At 39.1% G+C, this 21074-nt stretch overlaps 1 protein-coding gene across 4 annotated transcripts in view; it reads right to left on the reverse strand.

The window, feature by feature from the left end:
• Positions 1-21074, reverse strand: part of UNC80 (unc-80 homolog, NALCN channel complex subunit) — a 228889-nt gene that overhangs the window by 71029 nt on the left and 136786 nt on the right. For 3 of the 4 annotated variants that reach the window (XM_025892412.2, XM_073879217.1, XM_025892403.2), the window contains 7 exons: positions 16617-16724; positions 14867-15005; positions 5782-5963; positions 5153-5284; positions 2997-3183; positions 2243-2374; positions 414-557 (listed from right to left, as the gene is read on the reverse strand). In XM_025892412.2, the coding sequence (XP_025748197.1) occupies positions 414-557; positions 2243-2374; positions 2997-3183; positions 5153-5284; positions 5782-5963; positions 14867-15005; positions 16617-16724 (1024 nt within the window). The remainder of the gene's footprint in view (positions 1-413; positions 558-2242; positions 2375-2996; positions 3184-5152; positions 5285-5781; positions 5964-14866; positions 15006-16616; positions 16725-21074) is intronic. The other variant, XM_073879220.1, reaches the window with a different exon arrangement.

Here is a 21074-nt window from a genome sequence, read left to right on the forward strand (position 1 = left end):
AACTGTATGATACTCTCTCTAAGTAGTACGTCTGGAAAGGTAATCAAGTGGGACGGTTGGCATTGGTGGTGTCAAGGTAATAAATAAGATTTCTAAGGTGGCCAGAATTACTATTTGATTTTCATGTGGCCAAATAAATGTTATTTGGTTCTCTGGTCATCAACAATACTCCTGGATCCAAGTATTTATTTTAAAATGCAATTTCTTGGTCGTAAAGGTAGTGGGACAAGGGGATGAAGACAGTGATAATGTTCCCAGAGTGTACTGTGAATCTATAATTGTCATATGTACATAAAACAATTCAACATGTGACCAATAGTTAATATCTTCAAGAGCACCCCATTATCCTCCCTCAGATAACAGCTTAAGTATTTTATTAGAGTTATTGATGGTTTTACTAGTCAAAATGATACCTGCTACTCCATCTTCCCGCACCTCACCATCCTCCATTAGATGAACGATGGGGAGCACTGCTGCACAGATGCATGCTGGGAACACTGCTTGTGGAGGCTGAGGCACGTGGTGGTTTGGTGTGTGTTCGGTGGTGTGTTCCTCATCTGAAGAGAGATACATAATCGGGGTGTTTTTCTCAGTATTGTAATTCTAATGCAACACCATTTCTCAGTTCAAAGCTTTCCTATTTAACCTTCTTTTGGTTATAGATATCTAGGTGTCTTAGCACCATTTGTTGAAAAGACTATTCTTTCCTTATTGGATTTTCATGGTACCCTTTTCAAACATGAAATCAACATGAATATAATGGTTTACTTCTGGTTGTTCCACTCTATTCCATTGATTTACTGTCAATACCACACAATATTGATTATTGCTGCTTTGCAGTTAAGTTTTGAAATTGGGAAATGTGAGTCTTCCAGCTTTGCTCTTCATTTTCAAGATTATTTTGACTACTCAAGTATGTCGAGCAATCATACTTTTCGGTAGGAATGTAAAATGACACAGTTACTTTTGAAAATAGCTTGGCAGTTTACCCCACAAAACTTGTACATAACTGCTCATAGTAGTATAGTTTAGAATAGCCAAAAGTGGAAACAACCCAAATGTTCACTAACTGGTGAATTAATAATGCAGTATATCCATATAATGGAACACTATCTGGTAATGAAGAACTGATACATGAAACCACATGGATGAACCTTGAAAATATGCTGAGTGGAAGCATCCAGTCACAAAAGGCCACATACTCTATCTATGACTCCATTTATGTGAAATGTACAGAGTAAGCAAATCCATAGAAATAGAAGATAGATTATTTCTTGTCCGAGTTAGAGAAAGTGTGGATGAGGAACAACTGGTAATGTGTATAAGGTCTCTTTTTGGGACGATGAAAATAGTCTAAAATATTAATGGTTAGAGGTGCTAACTATTGCATAAAGGTTGCATAATATTGCATAATAACCAATGCATTGTATACTTCAAAATGGTAAATTTTATGGTACACGAATCATACCTCAATAAAATTATATCTGTTATAAAAAATACAAATGAGACTTTGGCCCAATCCCTGTAAGTTGTGATTAATTAGCATTGGTCATTTTTGAAGTTTCCAAGGGTTATACAGCCAAGGGTTGAGGACCACTGGTTTCTGTACAACTTTTTAATGACTTTATAAATCAGGTGATGAAATTTGTATAATCATGAGCAGTGAGTCCCAGACAGTTATTCATGATTAGAGAAAAGACATTTTTGAAATTCTTGGAACTGAAGGGTATCATGTCCCCCCCGCCCCCACTCTAGAATCAGATTTCATTATAGGAGTAGCATGAACTCTGGTCTTCTTTTGACTGTTAAATTATTCCAGAACAGCATCCTAAAGCATCCTACTGGGTCCTGGCCACTCATTGGAATCTCCTTCCCAAGTAGATTTTAAAAACTGATGTGTGGGTCCCATTCTTAGGAATCTTGATTTGGTCTTGGGTGTGGCCTGGGTATTTTTTTAAACTCCTCACTTGATTGTAATGTGCCAGCCAGGGTTGAAAACCTGCAGCAATAGGATTATTTGCAATGTAATTAAAATAGAGCCGATTTATAAAGGACAATTGCTGGGTAAAAAAAAAACTTTTTTTAGGGTACCACTCAATCTAATATTTGTTTTTTGAACTTCAAGTCCTGAAACAAGTTATTGAATGAAGACAGCGAAGTGTAATAAGAATACTAACTGGCAAATGTTTCAAAACACACACGAGTCATGAGGAATAAATAACACATTTCTAAGAGGACACACCTTCAGCACTAACAGCTGAACGCACAGACCAGACTGACCCTCGGCGGAAGGAATAATTCCTGTGGGAAGTGCTGGAGGTACAGGACGGACTCACAGACAGTCGACGGGATGCCAGATTGGTGACTTCTTCTACTGGCAAAGAAAATGGGGACCGTGACCTTTGGTTTTGTAACAAAGCTGTCATCATCACAACTGTAACTGCACTTACATCATGAGTGTATACTGCGCTCAGAGCGTAAGGCTTAAGTAATTTAGAGTGTACTTAACGAACGGAAAAAAATCTTTTAGAAACACAGACAGAAAATTCTTCTCACAGATTTCACAAAAGCAGGGCAGAGAATCCCTGAATTAGAATGGTTTGTAAATTATTCCTGATGACAACCAACAAATTGGCTGCCATTTGTGAAGGTTGATAGTTAATGGACTAACCCCATTTTTAATGATGAAAGATTGACTGCATTTACTTTAATACACACTCTGGATTTAGCTGTTCTCTGCATCATAATCACTGCTTGGTCCATTATCATATTGGTTCATTCAATGTGACTAACTCCCTCCTCTAGAAACAGGCCAATTCCAAAAATGAAGAACACAACAACTTTCCTCTTTCTTTTGCTAGTGTCAGGAGGTGAGAGAGAGTCAGAGGGTACATATCACCTCATGTCACATAAAATTGTTAATGTTTATTTCAAAGCTAGTCCTTTCCATTTCCTGTAACTTAGCCCCCCCAGGAAGTCCCGTGTGTAGGGGGCACCTTCTTCTTCTGGCTCTGAGTTGGGTGTGCAGGTGGGCTCGTAGCAAGCCTCTTGGGTGATGGGGATGGCGGTGATGAGGCTGGCTTCTCTACCAAGACGTTTCTTCTCTTCCTCCTGTTGCAAGTTCTTTAAGATGTGTTCCGCTCTCTGATGGGAGCGGGACACAGCCCGGGCTGAAAAGGATTTCTGTGGAGACACGAAGACCAATTTATTTTATAGAAACTGCTCTACAAGGTCACAGGCATAAAGAGTATTGCCATAGAATTACACAAATGTGGCACTTTGTCCTCAGAAAATGGAAGGGCACCCATGATTTAGTTCCATGGCCATTTGGTTGTTTTTCTGCCAGGTTTCCAGGTTGTGTGTAACTAAGCTATTCACTTTCATTCAATCAGAATAATTCTTCAAGAATATCTGTAAGTTGTGGGATTTCACCTTTAGAATTTGGGGTGATATCAATGATCCAGTCTTTAAACATTCAAGTCAAATAAAGAATTTTAATACTCTATTCCTTCCCACAACTTTCTGAAATGGTTTTAAATAAAGGTCATTTATGTCATAGGTTAATAAAAGCGAACCAGACAGAGGAGGAGGAATGGGACCTCTCACATAAACCATTTAGTTATATGATTTATTTCGTTTTTGTATCTCGAGTGTCTACCACACGGTAAATACTTAATTATTGTAGATAAATAGAGTGGCACACAGCAAATACTTAACAATATTTGTAGAAACAAAGTGAATAGAAATTATGAGAGTTGATATGGTTACTGAGGTTGAATACAGGATCTTTACATAAGACTAACATTTTCCTATGCTGAATGGCACAGTAGCAATTAAGGGCATTAGATGGGCCACATGGCAATTTATTTGCATGCCAGGGGTTAAGCTGATTTACTATATTAAGTTAAGGTAAGAATTATGGAATGAGAGAAAGAAAACTGGATATAGAATCAGGGGTCTTGCTTTCAAATTCCTTGCGAACTTGGGATAGAGAACGTACTTGGCTCAAATGAATCCACTGTCTGTACAGGAGACAAATCCAAGATCCTTATGCCAGTGATTCAGAAGCTGAATTTATGGTATAAACATTTTCACAGGTAAAGAGCTCAAACAGTTCTCCAAAGAAATGCCTAGCAAAAGTACGATGTGTAAAAATGTTCAACCTAACTTCATACAACCAAGTGACTTTTTAAAGAATCACAAATAAAAAAACCAATGGCTTTGTTTTTTGCCACTCAAAGTGGCATTAAAAAAAATAATACTAGCTAATTTGAATAACTATGACACACTTTTCTGTTCTATTGTATATGGGTAAAATGGTAAAATCTTCCTGGGGCTATTTTGGGTGGTGTATCAAAAAATCTTTAATATTTATATACCAATTGCCCTAAGTTCCATGGGAATTTGTGCAAGAAGATAGTCATGGATTTGGGCCAAAGAACATATCCATGTTCTTTTCCTTTTATTGATTTTCCATATTTTCTACATTATTCTTGTAATTCAGAAAATTCAACAAGTGAAAAAGGCATATTTTGCACTCATTTTTTGCAAAAGGCACACATTCTTGGTTCTTCTCTATGAATGGACAGTGTTTCTAAACTTAACTGCTTATGAATTATATTACATGCAGCACTGATATATTAGAGTACGTAAGATCTGAGGTCTCAGAGTGATATCTGTGATGATGATACTAATGATCAACAAAATGAAGAACAGACCAAAGCCCAAACAAGGAAATAAGAGCTGCCAACACAGTTCTTTTTCTTATTCATCCAGGGTCAACCTCATTACCTTTTGGGTAGCTTAGGTATTACAGGTTAGACGAATATCTTTGTTTTATAATAACTAGAGACAAAAGTGCTACCGTTGGCCAAGAAATCAATGGCTAATGCTTTTAACTGTTGTAAAAGGTGGCTGCTACTGTGACCATAGAACAAAACTGCGTTGGCTTGGAGGTCTGCAAATGCTCACTATGGGATATTAGTTGCTTCTATTCTATTCACAAGAACAAAGACCTCTCATGGCTGATTTTCTGTGTTATGACATTCTTATGACAAGAATGAACAAATTGTCTCATGCGCTCATTGTCCTTCTCTCTCATATGGATACCACAGAGCCTGAAGAGATAAGAAAGAAAGTGCCTGTTACTCACAGACTGGTCTTCATTAATGGGGTCCTGGACACTCCCGCTGCACTGAGGGACCCAAGGGGGGTCAAACATTGGGACAGATGGCATTCCAAGCACTGGTGAGGGCAGGGTGAAGTTTATACTGGGAGGCGGGATCTGTTAGTTGATATCAGAAGAATGAGGTAAGATGGAAAATAAGCTAGAATGAGTCTGAAGTATAATTATGAAATCATCTTATAGAGTACATGATGTTACAGAGCACAGGATGAAGGTCTCTGGGTCTCAGTTTACTCATTAAAAAAATGAAGGGTTTCAACTATATGATCTCTATTTGTGTTAATTATCCCATCCACGAAAGAATATCTGTATAAATATAACGAAGTACCTGAAAGATTATACTCCAACCTTTTGTGGGCATACTCTGGGGATGGCTTATAGAAACTTGATTTTCTTGCTCTACCACTCTTTTTATTTCAATATTTTTTAAAACAAGAATTCATTCGTATATGAGTTAGTTTTACTTATATAATCACAGAGGGAAAAAAGAAAGAAGCATCTCTTAGGTTATACACTGTAGATTTGAGGTTCAAGGATTTAAACAAGCCTTGGGTTGGGTTTGCAAATCTAATTCCTATGGCAGAAGCATCCCTCACCTTAAAAATCTGCTGTGCTCCTTCCTCCATCCGGGGCCAGACCTGGTAGCGAAACCTCCAGAGTGTGTGGAACTTGAGAACGGCGTTCAGCCTCTGTACTGTCTCTGGGTGGTGGAACTCGGACATCAACATGTCAGACACAGCCTCAGGGACTTTCACCGCACACAGCAGGAACATGGCAGCTAGAGACAGCCAACAAATCATCAGCTACACACCTTTTAATTTTGCTTGGTCCCGGGGGATGGGGAGAAGCAGGGAGCTGTTCCTGTCTCCTGAAAATGACTCCTGAGCTAAGGGAGCCAGACCACCAGCACTGGTAAAAGCAAATCTTCTTTCAGCCACTGAAAACCAAACATGATCCTTTGCGCCATCCACAATCTTTCAATATCTGGTGAAGGCAACGACAGCATGATATTTCCGGAGACTACCTCATTCCAAGCAAAGCTTCCTTTGGCTCAGAGTGAAAAGTGAATGTGAGAGGAAGCAAATGAAAAAAGAAAATGAAATACTGAAATATCCTTTTTAGGAAATGATAAGAATCATGTCATAGTCATCCTGGGACAGTGCACAAAAATGTCCATTAAAAACTGTCCCAGTTACATTATATTAAAAATAAAATCCTGGGGCGCCTGGGTGGCTCAGTTGGTTAAGCGACTGCCTTCGGCTCAGGTCATGATCCTGGAGTCCCGGGATCGAGTCCCATGTCGGGCTCCCTGCTCAGCAGGGAGTCTGCCTATCCCTCTGACCCTCTTCCCTCTCGTGCTATTTCTCATTCTCTCTCTCTCAAATAAATAAATAAAATCTTTAAAAAAATAAAAAAATAAAAAAATAAAATCCACATTGTAGACTGTATTAGAAACCTCCACCCTTCTGAGAGATAGAAGAGATCGAGAAGCCAAAAGAGATTTCATGGATCATAACACCACTGCTGTTTTTTAATTTTGGGAAAAGTCAAATATCAATAAGAGAAAGGTCAAGTGCCACAATAAGTTACAAAGTTAATGAGTAACGGGGCAGAAAAATACACTCTGTAGCATAGATGGATGAGCTAGTGTCAGTCATAAAAATATAATTTAAAATTCTCTTGTACTTTTTCCTGGATCATCAAAATATACTCAGAAAATTGTGTTAGGACAGCTGGGGTCGAGTATCAGCTCTGAAACCTCTCTGCTCTGTGCTCCCAGGAGAGCATCTCCACCTCTCTCAGCCTCTGTTTCTTTAGTGGCAAAATGTCAATGATGATGATGATGATACCTGTCTCCAAATTTGTTGTTAGAATAAGATAAAATAATGTATGAGAAAGAGCTCTGTGACGTGAAGAGTATTACACACTTCTAAAGCATGTCTTATTTTCTAGAGGCAATGTGGCGTATGGGAGGGACATCTATGTATGAAGTCAGAAGACCTGGGTTTGGTGTCCTGGCCCTGCTGCTTCTGATCTGCGTGCACACGGATAAGTCCCTTCAACCCTCTGAGTTACAGTTTGCTCATGTATAAAATGGTTGTTGCGGGGATCAAGCACCCGTGTGCTATGGTTCTATAAGAAATGTTAGCTCTTGTGACCATTAGTGTTTGATAAGCCTTTTCTTTATCCGACTAGTTCCTTACATTTCCACTCTTTCTCCCTTCTTTTCTTTTCTTTAAAGTGTGCTCTGTTCTGTCTCAATTTTTAAACACCACGGTCTCTTTTTACATCATTGCAAGTTGGAGTTTTATCTACCTCATTCCTAGCACTGAAGCAGTTTTCTTGTAATGCTCACTAATCAGTAGATCCAGTGGTACTTTTCATAGCATTTGTTTCCTTTTCATTTTTAACACTTTCATGACCATCTCCCTGAAGAGCTATCCTTTGCTTGCATGGTTTGAGGTTGAGCTCTTCTACTTTTCTGGTCATTTTCCAGGGTATGCTGCTGGCTGCCTGTCCTTTGAAGGTAGGGAAGGCCAATGGCTTAGTACCCATCTTTCTGCTCTTTATTCCATAGATTCTTCCCCCAGAAATGTGCTCACTGCTTCAGCTGCCACAAAGATCAGATTTTTTTCCCGAGCTTATCTCTACGTTTGCCCTTTTTTCATTAGCTTTAATGTCATGTCACCAACTATACGTCTCCTAACCATCTAAAACCAAACTGCTTTCTTTACTCATTGCTGCCATATTCAATGCATACTGTATACACAACACTACTCTCTTTTCTAGAACCCTTGAGTGGTTTTCCACAGTTTAGCGGAAAGTCCATACTCCTATGAGTGTCATTCAAGGGCTTTTACAATCTGAGTCCCACTCACTTGTCTAATACCATGGACTGGGGACCCCTCTACAAAAGCCACCCCGGTCTCAATTCTTCCTCAGGCTTTCCAAATAAGCCCCGTGCATTTCCACACCCCACGTGGCTTTGCATACACCATTCTCTTCCTTCTAGCTTTCCTTAAAGCCCGTATACCTGTTCATATCCTCCATGGAAGTTTCCATATGTCTCCTATTTGCGGAGGGTGCCTTTCCCTGTACTCTCTCTCAGAAACATGGGGTAGAGAAGAAAAATCCAAGTTTTAATGCAAACAAAAATATTTTACAAAGACATTTGTTGCAATGTAGTATAAAAAGCCATAATAAACCGAAATTTCCATTAGTAGTCCAGGTTAAATAAATTGTTATGACCATTCAACGAAATATTTGGTAGGCATTAAAAGAATGAGGTGAATCTTTCAGCTAATGATAAAAAATGGTCTCCTAGGGAATGCTTCTAACCACTTCTCGTTTGGGGCTGCCTAATTTGAACTGGTTTTTGCTCAAATAAACTCTTCAAATTTTTCGTGTATACCTCAGTGTATCTTTTAACAGTTCTGGTAACATAAGAGGGAACAGAAGAAGACCACGATGGCCCCCAAGAACAATGAACAACCAGGTATAGGTACCTGTGGAGCCCCTGACATTGCAGACTTTATTTTAACTTCTTCTTCTTCTTCTTCTTTTTTTTTTTTCCTGAGAGAGAGACAGAGGAGGAGCCGGGGAGAAGCAGAGGGAGAGGGAGAGAGAGTCTTAAGCTGGTCGTGGAGCCCAACCTTGGAGATGGATCTCACGACCCTGAGGTCATGACCTGAGCTGAAATCAAGGACCAGACACTTAACTGACGAAGCGACCCAGGTGTCCCAGTGTTTCTTTTTCCATACTGGGTCTGAAAACTGGCCAGAATTAGATTGGGTCAAACTGGCTTCTGAGGACTGATTCAGATTTAGAAATGGGGCTGGGTCTGGGGTCAGACTGGGTCTGAACTAAACCAGACTGGTCCAATATGAGGCCTCAGGTGAATAAAATTTTATTCTAAGGCTGAACAAGTAGGTTCACCTTATCAAAGGTAATGACAGTGGCCACAGTGGATAACTTTTAACTATTTTAGAGAAGCTTATCCATTTATAAAGTGCCCTAGAGAGAAAGCGGTCTCAGCCAGGCACTCACTATACTTGGGGGTAGCTCTGGATTTTGGGAGGGAAATATCTTTTGCATCATCTTTGCCTCCTCATGTGTCCACGGCATTGTGCAATACTGCCAGAAAAACTTACTGTTTGTCCCAGATGAAACCTGACATGTTATTCAAAAGGATTTATTTTTAAGTAGCTCTATGGTCAGAAGTTGGCCAAACTGGAAACTAATATTGAGAGCCTGATAGGAACCTTTGTTTTTAATGCCTCCTCTCCTAAGTCAAAATGAAACTATGTGCTCCGAGGGAAAGTAAAACATTCTGAAGCCACTGAGGAAGGATTTACTAAAACATTCCAAAGAAACAGCTGTAAATCTAGAACCTGGGAATCTTTTGATTTCCATCTTAGTTGAAGATCTTCTCCAGGATATAAAGAAGCGATTTGAGGATAATGTAGTTGGATGGCTGGGTAAGCATCTTGACATTTAAATTATATCCCAGTCCTTTGAGGAATTACCAACTGTACCTAACAAATCGAGTCTTTACAAAAACAGAAATGCAGCCCTAGAAACAATTCAAAGCCCAAATATCCTTTTTACCAATCTCCAAACCCCTATTCATCTGAAAAGGCTTTCAGATATTGTGAAAAATGTGGATTTAGGAAACAAAAGCCCTTCTTGGAAGAAACTTACATCCGTTCTCTATGCCTTTGAGATGTAAATGTAGTATCTGGTTTTTCCCTTGAAATACAAACTTCAGGGAGGTAATTCTTATCAGAATACCATTCCTGGCGACCCCAGTGCAGACCATTCTGCCCCCGGGTCCTGTCCCTGGGCTTTAATAAAACCACCTTTTTGCACCAAAGATGTCTCAAGAATTCTTCCTTGGCCGTTGGCTTCAAACCCTAATATCTTTCCTACATCAATGTGATCTAGAATAATCTTTGATAAATAAAAACTAGTTTAAGTTTGTTTATTTAATTAAAACATACTATCAAAGTAATCAGCATTATATAATACTCTTATTCTAATAGGTTTGCTAAAAGTCAAATGAACTTACGTTATCTCTGTTGTAGAATTTATCAGCAAGAAAGAGAACTTAAAATGATGAACTGTTCCTTGTCTTAAGAAATTTTCATGGTAAACATTATTGTTAAGGATTAGTAGATGTAAGATTTACTATGAGGAAGAAGATACTTCTAGAAATTGTGAATGTATTAATAAATTTGCCAATCCACAGAATGCTACTATCACAGGCCACAACTGCTTACTTCCTAGTTACCACTAGGAATGAAGGATTCTAAGGGTTAAGAACCCTAATCAATATATGTAATTAAAACTACTTAGAAATAATAACGATGAAAAGTAGGTAACTAAAGTAAAATGACCAGTTGTTCCAGAATGAGGAAGATTAAAAAACGCAGAACAAAATCTGAATGGGTATGAAAAAAATTGTAGAAAATTTGTAGAAAAGGAATCTTGGAAAGTAAATATGACATGTGGTTAAGCTGACTGAAGTTGGAATGGATGTATTTAAGTTTTTAAATAATGAGTTTTAATATTAAAAACACACTGATAAAAAAGTTAGAATTTGGTTTTGTCTTGGCTGAAAAACCAAACTTTTCTTGGACTATCAGTCTGCGTTTCATAAAAGATTGTGAAAAGAGTGTTTTTGGTTTTTTTTTTTTTTACCTTTTGAGTAATCTACCTGGAAAGCAAAGGTTTTGTGTCTTACCAAAATAATTTACTGCGCTTCATGTTGTCTTTATCAGGTCTTTGGTCACTTAAGAAAACATTTTTTTTTTTTTTAAGAGAGAGAAAGAGAGAGAGGAAGAGGGTTGGGGAGCGGGAGAGAGAGAATCTTAAATAAGCTCTCCACCCAGTGCAGAGCCCCACATGGGGCTCCATTTCAGGACCCTGAGATCATGACCTGAGCTGAAATCAAGTCAGATGTTTAACCCACTGAGCCACCCAGGTGCCCCTGTATTTGCCTTTAAAATCTATTGTGGCTTTAGTTAAGTAGATAATTAAGTATTATTTCATAGTGATCCGAGATCCTATTTACTCAAATGTTCAAAACTTTTGACATTTTGGCAGCTTCCCAAAATCAAATTCTAAATGAAGTCTCTTTGATTTCAAAGTAACTTTGAGTTTTCCCAGAGGGTCCCTAGAAAACCTAAAAGAATTTGTCTCTCACCTTGTAAAAGAGATGTTAAACTAGTTTTTTGGTATGTTAAATTATGTGGAAGCACTGTCAAGTAAGAATTGACAATAAACTTCTGAAGTCATAGGTGTATGGAAATATATTACTAATACAGATATTCCAGAAATTGTTCCTATTTTCTAGGAAGTTGGTCAATATTCTCATCCAGTTATTATCCTAAATTATTGTGTACCAAAGACATAACTATATTTCTTTATCAAATGAACTCTCATCAGATCTTTAATCATGGCTACTTTTTTAAAGGTCTTTTTGTTATTTACAGAGAGTTACTGTTTTACTCTGATGCTTTTATGAAAGTGCTTCATCTTCAGAAAGATTCATGGTAATATCATAAAATTGAACAGGTTAAGAATTTCCAGAACTAATGGAAAAAGCAATTCAAGTAGAACAAGAATTAATGATATGAGACTGAGTGGACTAACGAGGGTGATTATAATTTTTTTAACCCTTTTTCTTCGAAACATTGCTGGTTCCTTAATGTTTTATTTTTCCAGATTTAAAGGAATGTTTTTTTTTCTTTTCTCTTAAGCTATCTATGACTTACAGTAATTTTATAAAGTCTATTGCTATAAATAAAATGGAAACATTTACTTTTTCTCCTTACTGATTCCTCCAGAATTCAGAAATTCATTCAGTATTCTTATTTTCATGACAACATAATTATTTGCATAAGTTCAATAAGAACCTGTTTTCGAATAACAGGGCACAACTGGAAACATTGGTTTTATTACCAAGGCTTTGACTGGAATGTGGTATTTGAGAAGATGCATAAAATCAGATATGACCAGACAGTTTTAAGGGACTAAGGCTGACTTTATGGAGCCAATAAAAACTCATTGGAAAAACTGGCCTGGTATCTTGCTTACAAGAGTCCCTGCAGCCTTACCAGGTGGGTAAGGAAGGCCATTTCCTGGCAGGCCTAGGAAACTCAAGATATCCTGAGGACCTCAAGAAGAGAGGAATTCAGCCAAATCTATAGGTACTCCTGGTGAATCCTGATGGTGAATTCTTTACTTGGCTTCTTCACCTGGAGAAGTTTTTAAAAGGCCAATCTAAGATTCCTTATAAAAAGTTCCAGCAAAACAGATTTGAAAAAAGCCTATAGGATCAATCACTCTTCCTATTGTACTTAGATAAATAATCAGGCCAGGTTTAATGAGACTAGACTTATTTTTGCAAACAAATCAGCCTTCCTGTGATTATCTTTGATAGAAATGAAGGTGAGTGTATAGAAAAAATTGTGTTTCAATAAAAAATTGTAACACTTGCGGATATCAGATTCTAGTCCTGTTCATCGTTTTTGATGTTTTGTTATTTATCTATATACCAAACCGGATCTTGAATTCTTCTAGTTTCCTCAAATATCTGGCTACAACTCCCCAAACTAATGTTTCCCACTTTCTGATTTGGAATCACTAAGAACAAAGACTGCCCTTGAAACGTCCTTGGAAGGGACCATACCAGCTCCTCCTTACTACCCAGATGGCAGCCAAACTTCAGGGACTTGAATGAAGTCCCTCATTAAAAAGAGATCCTCTAAACTCTTGAAACTGCACACCAGCTGGAGATCTAAAATTAAAATGGACTAGGAGGTTCCTCCGCAGATGCAGATGGCATCTTGGGGATAGCTCTCCCAAGATCGCAGAGCAAGATCGTCATCTCCAATATTAAACCTTCTTTCCTGTTGCCTTTTGGCTGCTTGCTTTTTCTCTGTTAATGAACAGGAGAGACCGTGCCCCTTAACTCTGGCAGCTATGGTTGGATCTACTCCTAAAGCTGTAGCTGTACAACAAAATCTCTATATTTTCTTGCTAACTTGGTTTTAGATAGTAGAATTGCTTTACTTCTTGGCTGAACACAGAATCTGCTGTGCCATAATAAAATACTCCTTGCTGCACCTGGATCAAAACCTCTGGTATTGTAGTGGATATAAGAAATTAACAAACAAGCCACTTGGCTAGAACAGGTATATTCCTTGACTTATTTATACCAAGTGGCTTGGTTCATGGGGACCCTGACTGAGAAGCATCCTTCAGTCTCTTGGCATTAAATTCCTAATAGTTCTCATTATAGTCTCCCTGGTGTGTTAACGTTCTCTCAATGATCTTAAATGCATGTTCACAACCATCAGCCATATATTACATGGTCTCACTGTGCTTGGAGAAGCAGAAAGAAGGTGGACAATGAGATGAACAGCAAAAACAATTGTTTTAGGATCTGACATCATAACCTATGAGTTTCATAATGAGACAAGAGCAACGTAACCCCTATCTGACTGAGTAGCACTAATACCAAATTTTTGGTCGATCTCTCATGTATGAGAGGATGACCAAGAGGGGGTAATTGTTAAATTAATTAAATAAGGAGACCATTAACATGATGTGGCTCTAATCGTGTGGTGACCTATGTAAGGAAACAAAATCTAAGCTTCTAAACGCCTCAAGGTTACAAATCATAATGCTAAGGACAACCAATCACAAACAGCCAACTAGGCTTTTAGCTACAGCCAGTCGGTAACTGCCTAACTTTGCTTCTGTCCTTTTTCTATAAAAGCCTCTCCCTGGGCTCCTGTTGGCGGAGTGCTTCTAAAACACTCCTAGTTTGGTGTTGCCTGATTTGGATAGATTTTTCTTCACATAAACTCTTAAAAAAATCTTCTAGATATAAAGGAAAACTCAAAGTTCAAAAGACTTTATGGTATGTCTTATTTGTGTGAAAAAAGAAACAACATATACATTGGTACTTTGGTATATATATATGTGTGTGTGTGTGTGTGTGTGTGTGTGTGTATATACACACACATATATATATATGTGCATGGTGTACCTTAGAAGGATTCCTGAAAAACTTAAAAATCATCACCGAGAGTGACTGAGAGAAAGTACTTTTAGCTTCACACACTTCTGTATTATTTGAATTTTTACCACATACATTTTGCAATTAAAACAACTCTATATGACTAAAAGAGTATGTAAAGAAGTGGAAAAAGGTGAAGAACCCACATTTTGCATGTACCTTTTATTAGCTATGTGGCTTTGGATAGGTCACCTAAATTTCAACAAATTTGTTTTAATACTGTAATTTGGATATAGAACATTACTGTGAACAATTTAATAAAGTTAATGATGGCGGTTCATGGTAAATCTGGGAAATCACAACACATAAAAAGAATTTCTCTCTTGTGAAATATAGTGACAATATAGGTTCCGGGGAAAATCATTTTTTGTAATTTGGCAATGCCCTCAGAAAGACATGCTCTTTGTGCAGACTATGGGGTAAAAAGTAAAGGGTGTGCTTAGCACTTCAGCCTCCCTCCCTATAGTGTCCAGCTCTGTCTAAGGTTCTAGCAATTGTTGTCTATCTGACCTAGGCGTGAAAGGGAATGGATGCACTTCTTTCTTAAATGCTGGGATGAGTGGCGACCAGAGTCATGGGTGATCTTTCTTTACCTGCCGCCCCTGCCATGTGCTCATCCATGCTGAGCAGGAGCTCCCAGGCAGCCGGCTGGATGTCTCCATACATCTCTTCCGTCAGAATTGGTGCTGCCTTGATTAACAGTGATAAAGGAGCAGGCGACAGGCTCATCACCTGGGAAAAGGTGGAAGTCACGTCTTAAAATCATTGAAGACACTGACTTCTGGACTCCTCTTGAAACCCAAGTACCACTTCCCTTCCCTGCTTTCCTTAAATGACCTTAAAATACTTTCTAAAATGATAGCATATTTATTGGCATGGTGTATAATAAACTTTACACCTTATTAGTCGATGTATAACTACAGAAGATATACTAATTTTATAATGCTTTCACCGCAAAAACTATTTTGCAGCCACCTAAGGAATAAACTATAGAATAAGCTCTATGAGAAAAGAAAGACTCCAGCCAGTATATCTTTGTGTTAAAAGTCCTGGCGGACTTTCAAAGCATCCCGTTTTCCTTTCTGTTAGGAGTTGATGTCCACTGAAGACAATAGGCAGCCTCAAATTTGTAAAGGAGTTCCATTCAGAAAGTTAGTTTTTTCTAAGCCAGTAAATTTGAATGACATTTTCCCTTTGAAATATTGCATATTGTGGTTATTGCCCTAGATTAGGCCACAAACATCCTATTTAATCCATTATTTCAGATAATTTATTTTTTAAAGATTTTATTTATTCTAGAGAGAGAGAGCAAGCATAAACGCGAGCAGGGGGAGGGGCAGAGGAAGAGGGAGAGAGAGAGAATCACAAGCTGACTTGCCACTGAGCGCAGAGACTGAGGCAGGGCTTAAGCCCAGGGCCCTGAGATTGTGACCTGAGCCAAAACCAAGAGTCTGATGTTCAACCACTGAGCCACCTAGGTGTCCCCATTATTTCAGATTATTCAGGTGATAAATGTAGGTTGTGGACAGTCTAGGTCTTTAGCCATTTTAAAAATTTTTCAGAAGAGGCACCTGGGTGGTGCAGTTGGTTAAGTGACAGACTCTTGGCTTCCCCTCAGGTCCTGAGATCAAGCCCCACATGGGGCTCCGTGCTCAGTGTGGAGTCTGCTAGAGATTCTCTCCCTCTGCCCCTCCTGCTCGTGGTCTCTCTCAAATAAAGAGATAAATCATTAAAGAAAAAAAATCTTTCCAGAAAAACAAGCTGTTTTTCACCCCTGCCCCATCCCCTGCCCTGGGAATACAGTGCAATGGTTTAAACGTTCGGTTGTAATAACAATATTACAATGTGTCAAGGACTGCATAAGTAGATAAATATACTGTCTCTTTTAATCCATGCAATAATCCTTTGAAATGGGCCTAGTGTTATAATCCCCATTTTATTTATGTATGAGGCAGCTAAGAGCAAGAGAAATTAAGCAACTTGCTCAAGGTCCCAGAGCCATAGCGGCAGCTGTGGGATTTGAACCCAGAAAATCACATTCTAAGAGTGGTGAGCATCGCCACCACCTGCTGGTGGGGGACTGGCGTCATGGAGCGGGGTGAGTGGGAGGAGGCACGGTTCCAGCCGAGCTCCCCAAGCCCTGTCTCTGTGGAAGCTGGCTGGCTAACAAGAAGGGATTTTTTTTGCTTGCACACTTGGTGGCACTCTTCCCCACCAATTAAAGGCGTCTTCAGGCTAACACTGTGCTGAGTGGCTCTGGACATCTCAAGCGTTGTAAACGGGATATCTGGCGCCCCCTCCCGATTACTGCTCCATGAACGTTTCTGATCCAGCGGTCAACACCTGCAGTCTGATGTATTTCAGCATTCCTGAGTCCTTTTTCCCTTCCAGGTTGGCCTCTGAAACTCTCTTCTTCAGAGAGGGCGTCCGTAGGCATGACTTCTCTGAGCACTGCAAAGAACATAAGTGATGAAGAGTGTTGCGTTCTCTCAAAAGCCAGCCGGGCTGTTTCCCCCCAATTTCTCCAAACAACAAATTTCATCTAATGGGAGGGACGATGTAGGTCTCTTTGTAGGCCCACACCTGAAAGTGATAAAAACAGTTAATTTTGGAATGAAAGGGAAGTCAGACATATTTAGCTATGATGGAAACTGGGGTCCAAAGAAGCGGAATAACTTGACCAAGTCACACAGCTGGCTGTGAGCAGAATTAAAAAAGGACAGGGCTCTCCTGACTTCCGTTTCAGAGCCAGTTATAGTCCATGAAGCTGTTAAAAGCACACATCTTTTAAAAAATTAAGTCAGTTAAAACCCACTCTATCGAATAGCCCCCTTTACAGGTTTGGATGTTACCCCCTGGCCATTTGGTCACAGAAGAAAGGATGTATTTCCTAAAGGAGTGTTAGGAAGTAAAAGAGAAAAGACTCATCAAGGAAGTACAAGTTCAGAGCATTTATCATCTAGGCCTGAGTCATAAGGTAAAATGTTTTCTTAAAAAAAAAAACAAACCAAACTCATTTAAAAAACAAAAAACAAAACCATACTCGTCTATAGGCGGCAGCAGCTCTTTTTCCAAATTGTCTCCTGAACCAGGGTCCAGAAGAAAACTGACTTCTGCATAAACACAGAGGAGACAAGGTTTCCTTCCTCCAACCCCCAAATCCCAGGACAGAGCAGCTGGGAGAATGATCAGTCCTAACGGTGACAGGCTCTTGTTTATTTATCTCGAGTCTTGATTGCTTCTACTTGTGCACTCCGGGCTATGCAAAGAGGGACTCCATCCTTCTACACAGAATAAATGCTCATTTGTTTTTCCAGTTCCATGTCAATGAAACACTTTCTCCCTCAAAGCTGAGGATAAAATGGAAATCCTCAAGAATTTTTGAACAGAGCTTCACAATGTTATAGATGGATATATGAGAGAGAAAAGACAAATCTAAAAGTACATGAATGTTCCAAGAAAGTCTTTCAAAACTCTGACAAAAAGAAGACAATGCATCTGGTGTGTGACTGGTATGGAATGAACTTTTAGAATGAATCTACTTCGAAACAAATGAATCAGAGCTCTTGCTGTGTTTTCTAAAGATAACAACGTGGAGGCACATACTTGGGAACACATATCATTTGAGGAGATAAATCCTGCATTACATTTTTTTTTCCCGTGGATGTAAAAACAATATACAGCAAGATCCATGCCTGTTTTATAATTTGGAAACTGTTCTAAAATCATATGGCAATCATTTTCCATATAAATGTAGGGGTGTGTTTGACTTCCTTTTTAAAAAGTCAAGTTATTTTAAAAGGGGCATCTCTCTTATTCTACTTATAAAACTATATGTGCAAATTGCAGAATGTCTGGAAAACACAGAAAAACTTGGAAGAAGAAAACAAAAATTCCTATAATCCTTAACCCAGTGACAGCCATTATTTTGTTCCTTTCAGCCTTTTTTTCATTCTGTGCCTCTTAGCACAATGGTGAGGATGTAATTTATGTGGCTCACAATTTTAAACAACTCATTTTATTAGGATCTTATGATATTTCCCCAGGTCATTAAATATGATTTTCAAAATAGAATTTAAAATATGATTTTCAAATTTTATTACTATTTCACCCTTTTTCCTCTGGCTGGACATTTTGTCTTTTTCAGGGTTACTTTTGAACAATACCTCTTGGTTAAATTATAGGTTTTTTTTTAATCAGGCAGATACTAGCTTAGAAGAAAAAGGGTGAACATTCATGTTTGCCTCTGACACTCTGGGAAATGCAGGATTGTTTGATCCTACTTACTAGCGACAGAAGCTACATGTCAAGCTTCTCAGATATCAAATACTTAATATTCTTGCATGCTTCCCTGGGAAGCATGGTGTGTTCTGGTGCCTCATCATCATTAGGATGCTTGTGTTAGAGGAAAGGGAAGGGAACTGGCACCAATCTAGGGTGATGGGCTAGTCACTTCTTCTGAGTGACTTGTCAAGGCTTGAAAGGTATGTATCAAAGATGCGTACTTGGGTGATGGGCACTTGGGTAACACTGTGAAAGTCCTCAAGTCCCTCTACTGGTGTGACCCCCTAAGTCAGACTGACAAGCCTATCATCATTTGATTTTTGGCTTTTATAACTCAGTGTAAAACTTGGCTAGAAGAGAGCTAGTTGCTGGATGGAGCAGGAGGCTAGTTCTGAAGGCATCTTTTGTTATTAGTGTTTCATGGAAGAGTAAGAAATTTTGCTGGACTGTAAGTTGCATATGCTGTTTAGAATTACACATCAAGCTGGGACCTGTAAGGAAACCCAACACTAGTAATCCAAGACCAAAGGACAGAATGTATCACCAGTAGAGGATGGCATTCATTGTTGAGTCAGTCTCCCAGAGGGAGCTATGGTCAATGGCAGGCAGCTACACAGCTCCAAGGAGGTGGCAGGGATCCTGGGGCATGCTCGCCGTGGTATGGTGTAGATCTCGGACCACTGACATTTTCTTGTCTTGGACATATATTCACCATACCTGGCTCTGTGACTTCTCTCCTCATTCTGACCACTATTGACTAAATGTGCAATGCAAAACAACCAACCTTCTGACTGGCCAGGGCTTTATCCCATGATGTTTGGATCACAAAGAGGAAGAGTGGAGCCCACCAAATTCCTGTCCTTCAGAGTTAAGGGACACAGAGTCTGATTCATATGGTGATGGTTGCTGGGACTGAGCAATGATGATGCAAACGAGATTTTCAGGTCACATACAAGATGAACAAAGCAGGCCGAGTTGGTCAGGGGCAGAGATGAGGGAGCAGCTGCAGATGCAGAAAGAAGCAGAGAGGAGAAACTATGCCCATTCTGATATGGACAGCAGCTTTGCTTCTCCTTCCTTTAGGGCTTGGCTCTTTCCTGGTGGGTCCCTGGTTTCATGAGATTCTGTTATGTCCTTTGAAGAAACCACCTATTTGAACAAGTTTCAGCGGGTTTCTTGCAACAAAAGATTACTAACCAGAGAGGCATAATACTTAATTATTTTAAATAAAAACTTATTTATTCATTTAATAATTCAAGAGTGTTTCTTAGGAGTTAACCAAATGCCAGGAACTGGGCTAACCTATGGGGATGTGCTGTGGAGCAAAACTCCCTTGATGCTTGCCCTCATTGAGAGTGTATCTTACTAGGAGAGACAGTTAATGAATAAGCAAACAAATGAAAAATCATGGTAAGCAGAAAAGGAGACAAATGCCATGAATGAGGATGTACTGTGGAAATAATGTGGTATTTAAAATTTAAGAAAACTGGGGGTGCCTGGGTGGCTCAGTTGGTTAAGCATCTGCCTTTGGCTTAGGTCATGATCTCTAGGTCCTGGGATTGAGCCTCATATAGGGCTCCCTGCTCAGTGGGGAGTCTGCTTCTCTCTCTGCCCCTCTCCCTGGCTTATTCTCCTGTGTGCTCTCTCTCTCTCTCAAATGAATAAATAAAATCTTAAAAAAATAAAAAAAGGAATAAAATTTAAGAAAACTGGAGTCAGTCTACTGAGCTCTCTGGGAAAGATATCTTCCCGGAAATGTATTTCATGCCAAGAGTAGTCTAATTATTTCCGCATAGGTAACCTAGACCTTTGGGCATCACACATCTTTGACACGTGAATTTGAAAGGGGAGACATTCTAGCAGATGAAATCAAGACCTAGGGCCTGGTCTTGGTCTCACAACAGTGTTTTTCATAGCTTTGGAAAAATATTAGTCCTGCAGGAAAACAGTTGGCCTCTTGCCACTTGCATTGGCTTCACAGAATTTACAGACACTGTGCCCTTTCTTTTTCAGGCATGTATCACCTTTTACCCTCCTATCCTTTTTGGCTGAAAGGAAAAAAAAATGTTTCATCTACTCCTTTTTTTCATCAGCAAGCACTAACTGAACATTTACTCTGTTTAGAACATAGCATTGGACAAGACACGTATATACAGGAAAAAATCAAAGAATTCTTTGGTGAAGGTAATACACAGTTTATAAAAACCCCTCAAGCTTGGAAGTGCACTAAAATAGACTAACAGGATGTACATTGTGTCTCTGAGCATTGAAATGTACATTAGCAGATTGATCCGAGTTACATGGGTTACAAAATGTACTAGTTGCCACAAATATATTCTGCCATAAAAACCAATTCAAAAGGAAACAGGAGTGAAATATCAATTTCTCATAAGGCTCCATTTTAATCAGAATCACTGATTTTATTCTTGATTTATTGCCTACTCTATTTTCATTTTGGCCCTAGAAATGTGGGCACTGTTTATTTATGTGACAGATTCAGCCCAGGAAACGGAAACA

This window comes from Callorhinus ursinus, unplaced genomic scaffold (assembly GCF_003265705.2).
Source record: "Callorhinus ursinus isolate GAN/ISIS: 27379988/994484 unplaced genomic scaffold, GSC_fseal_2.0 scaffold2, whole genome shotgun sequence".
NCBI lineage: Eukaryota > Metazoa > Chordata > Mammalia > Carnivora > Otariidae > Callorhinus > Callorhinus ursinus.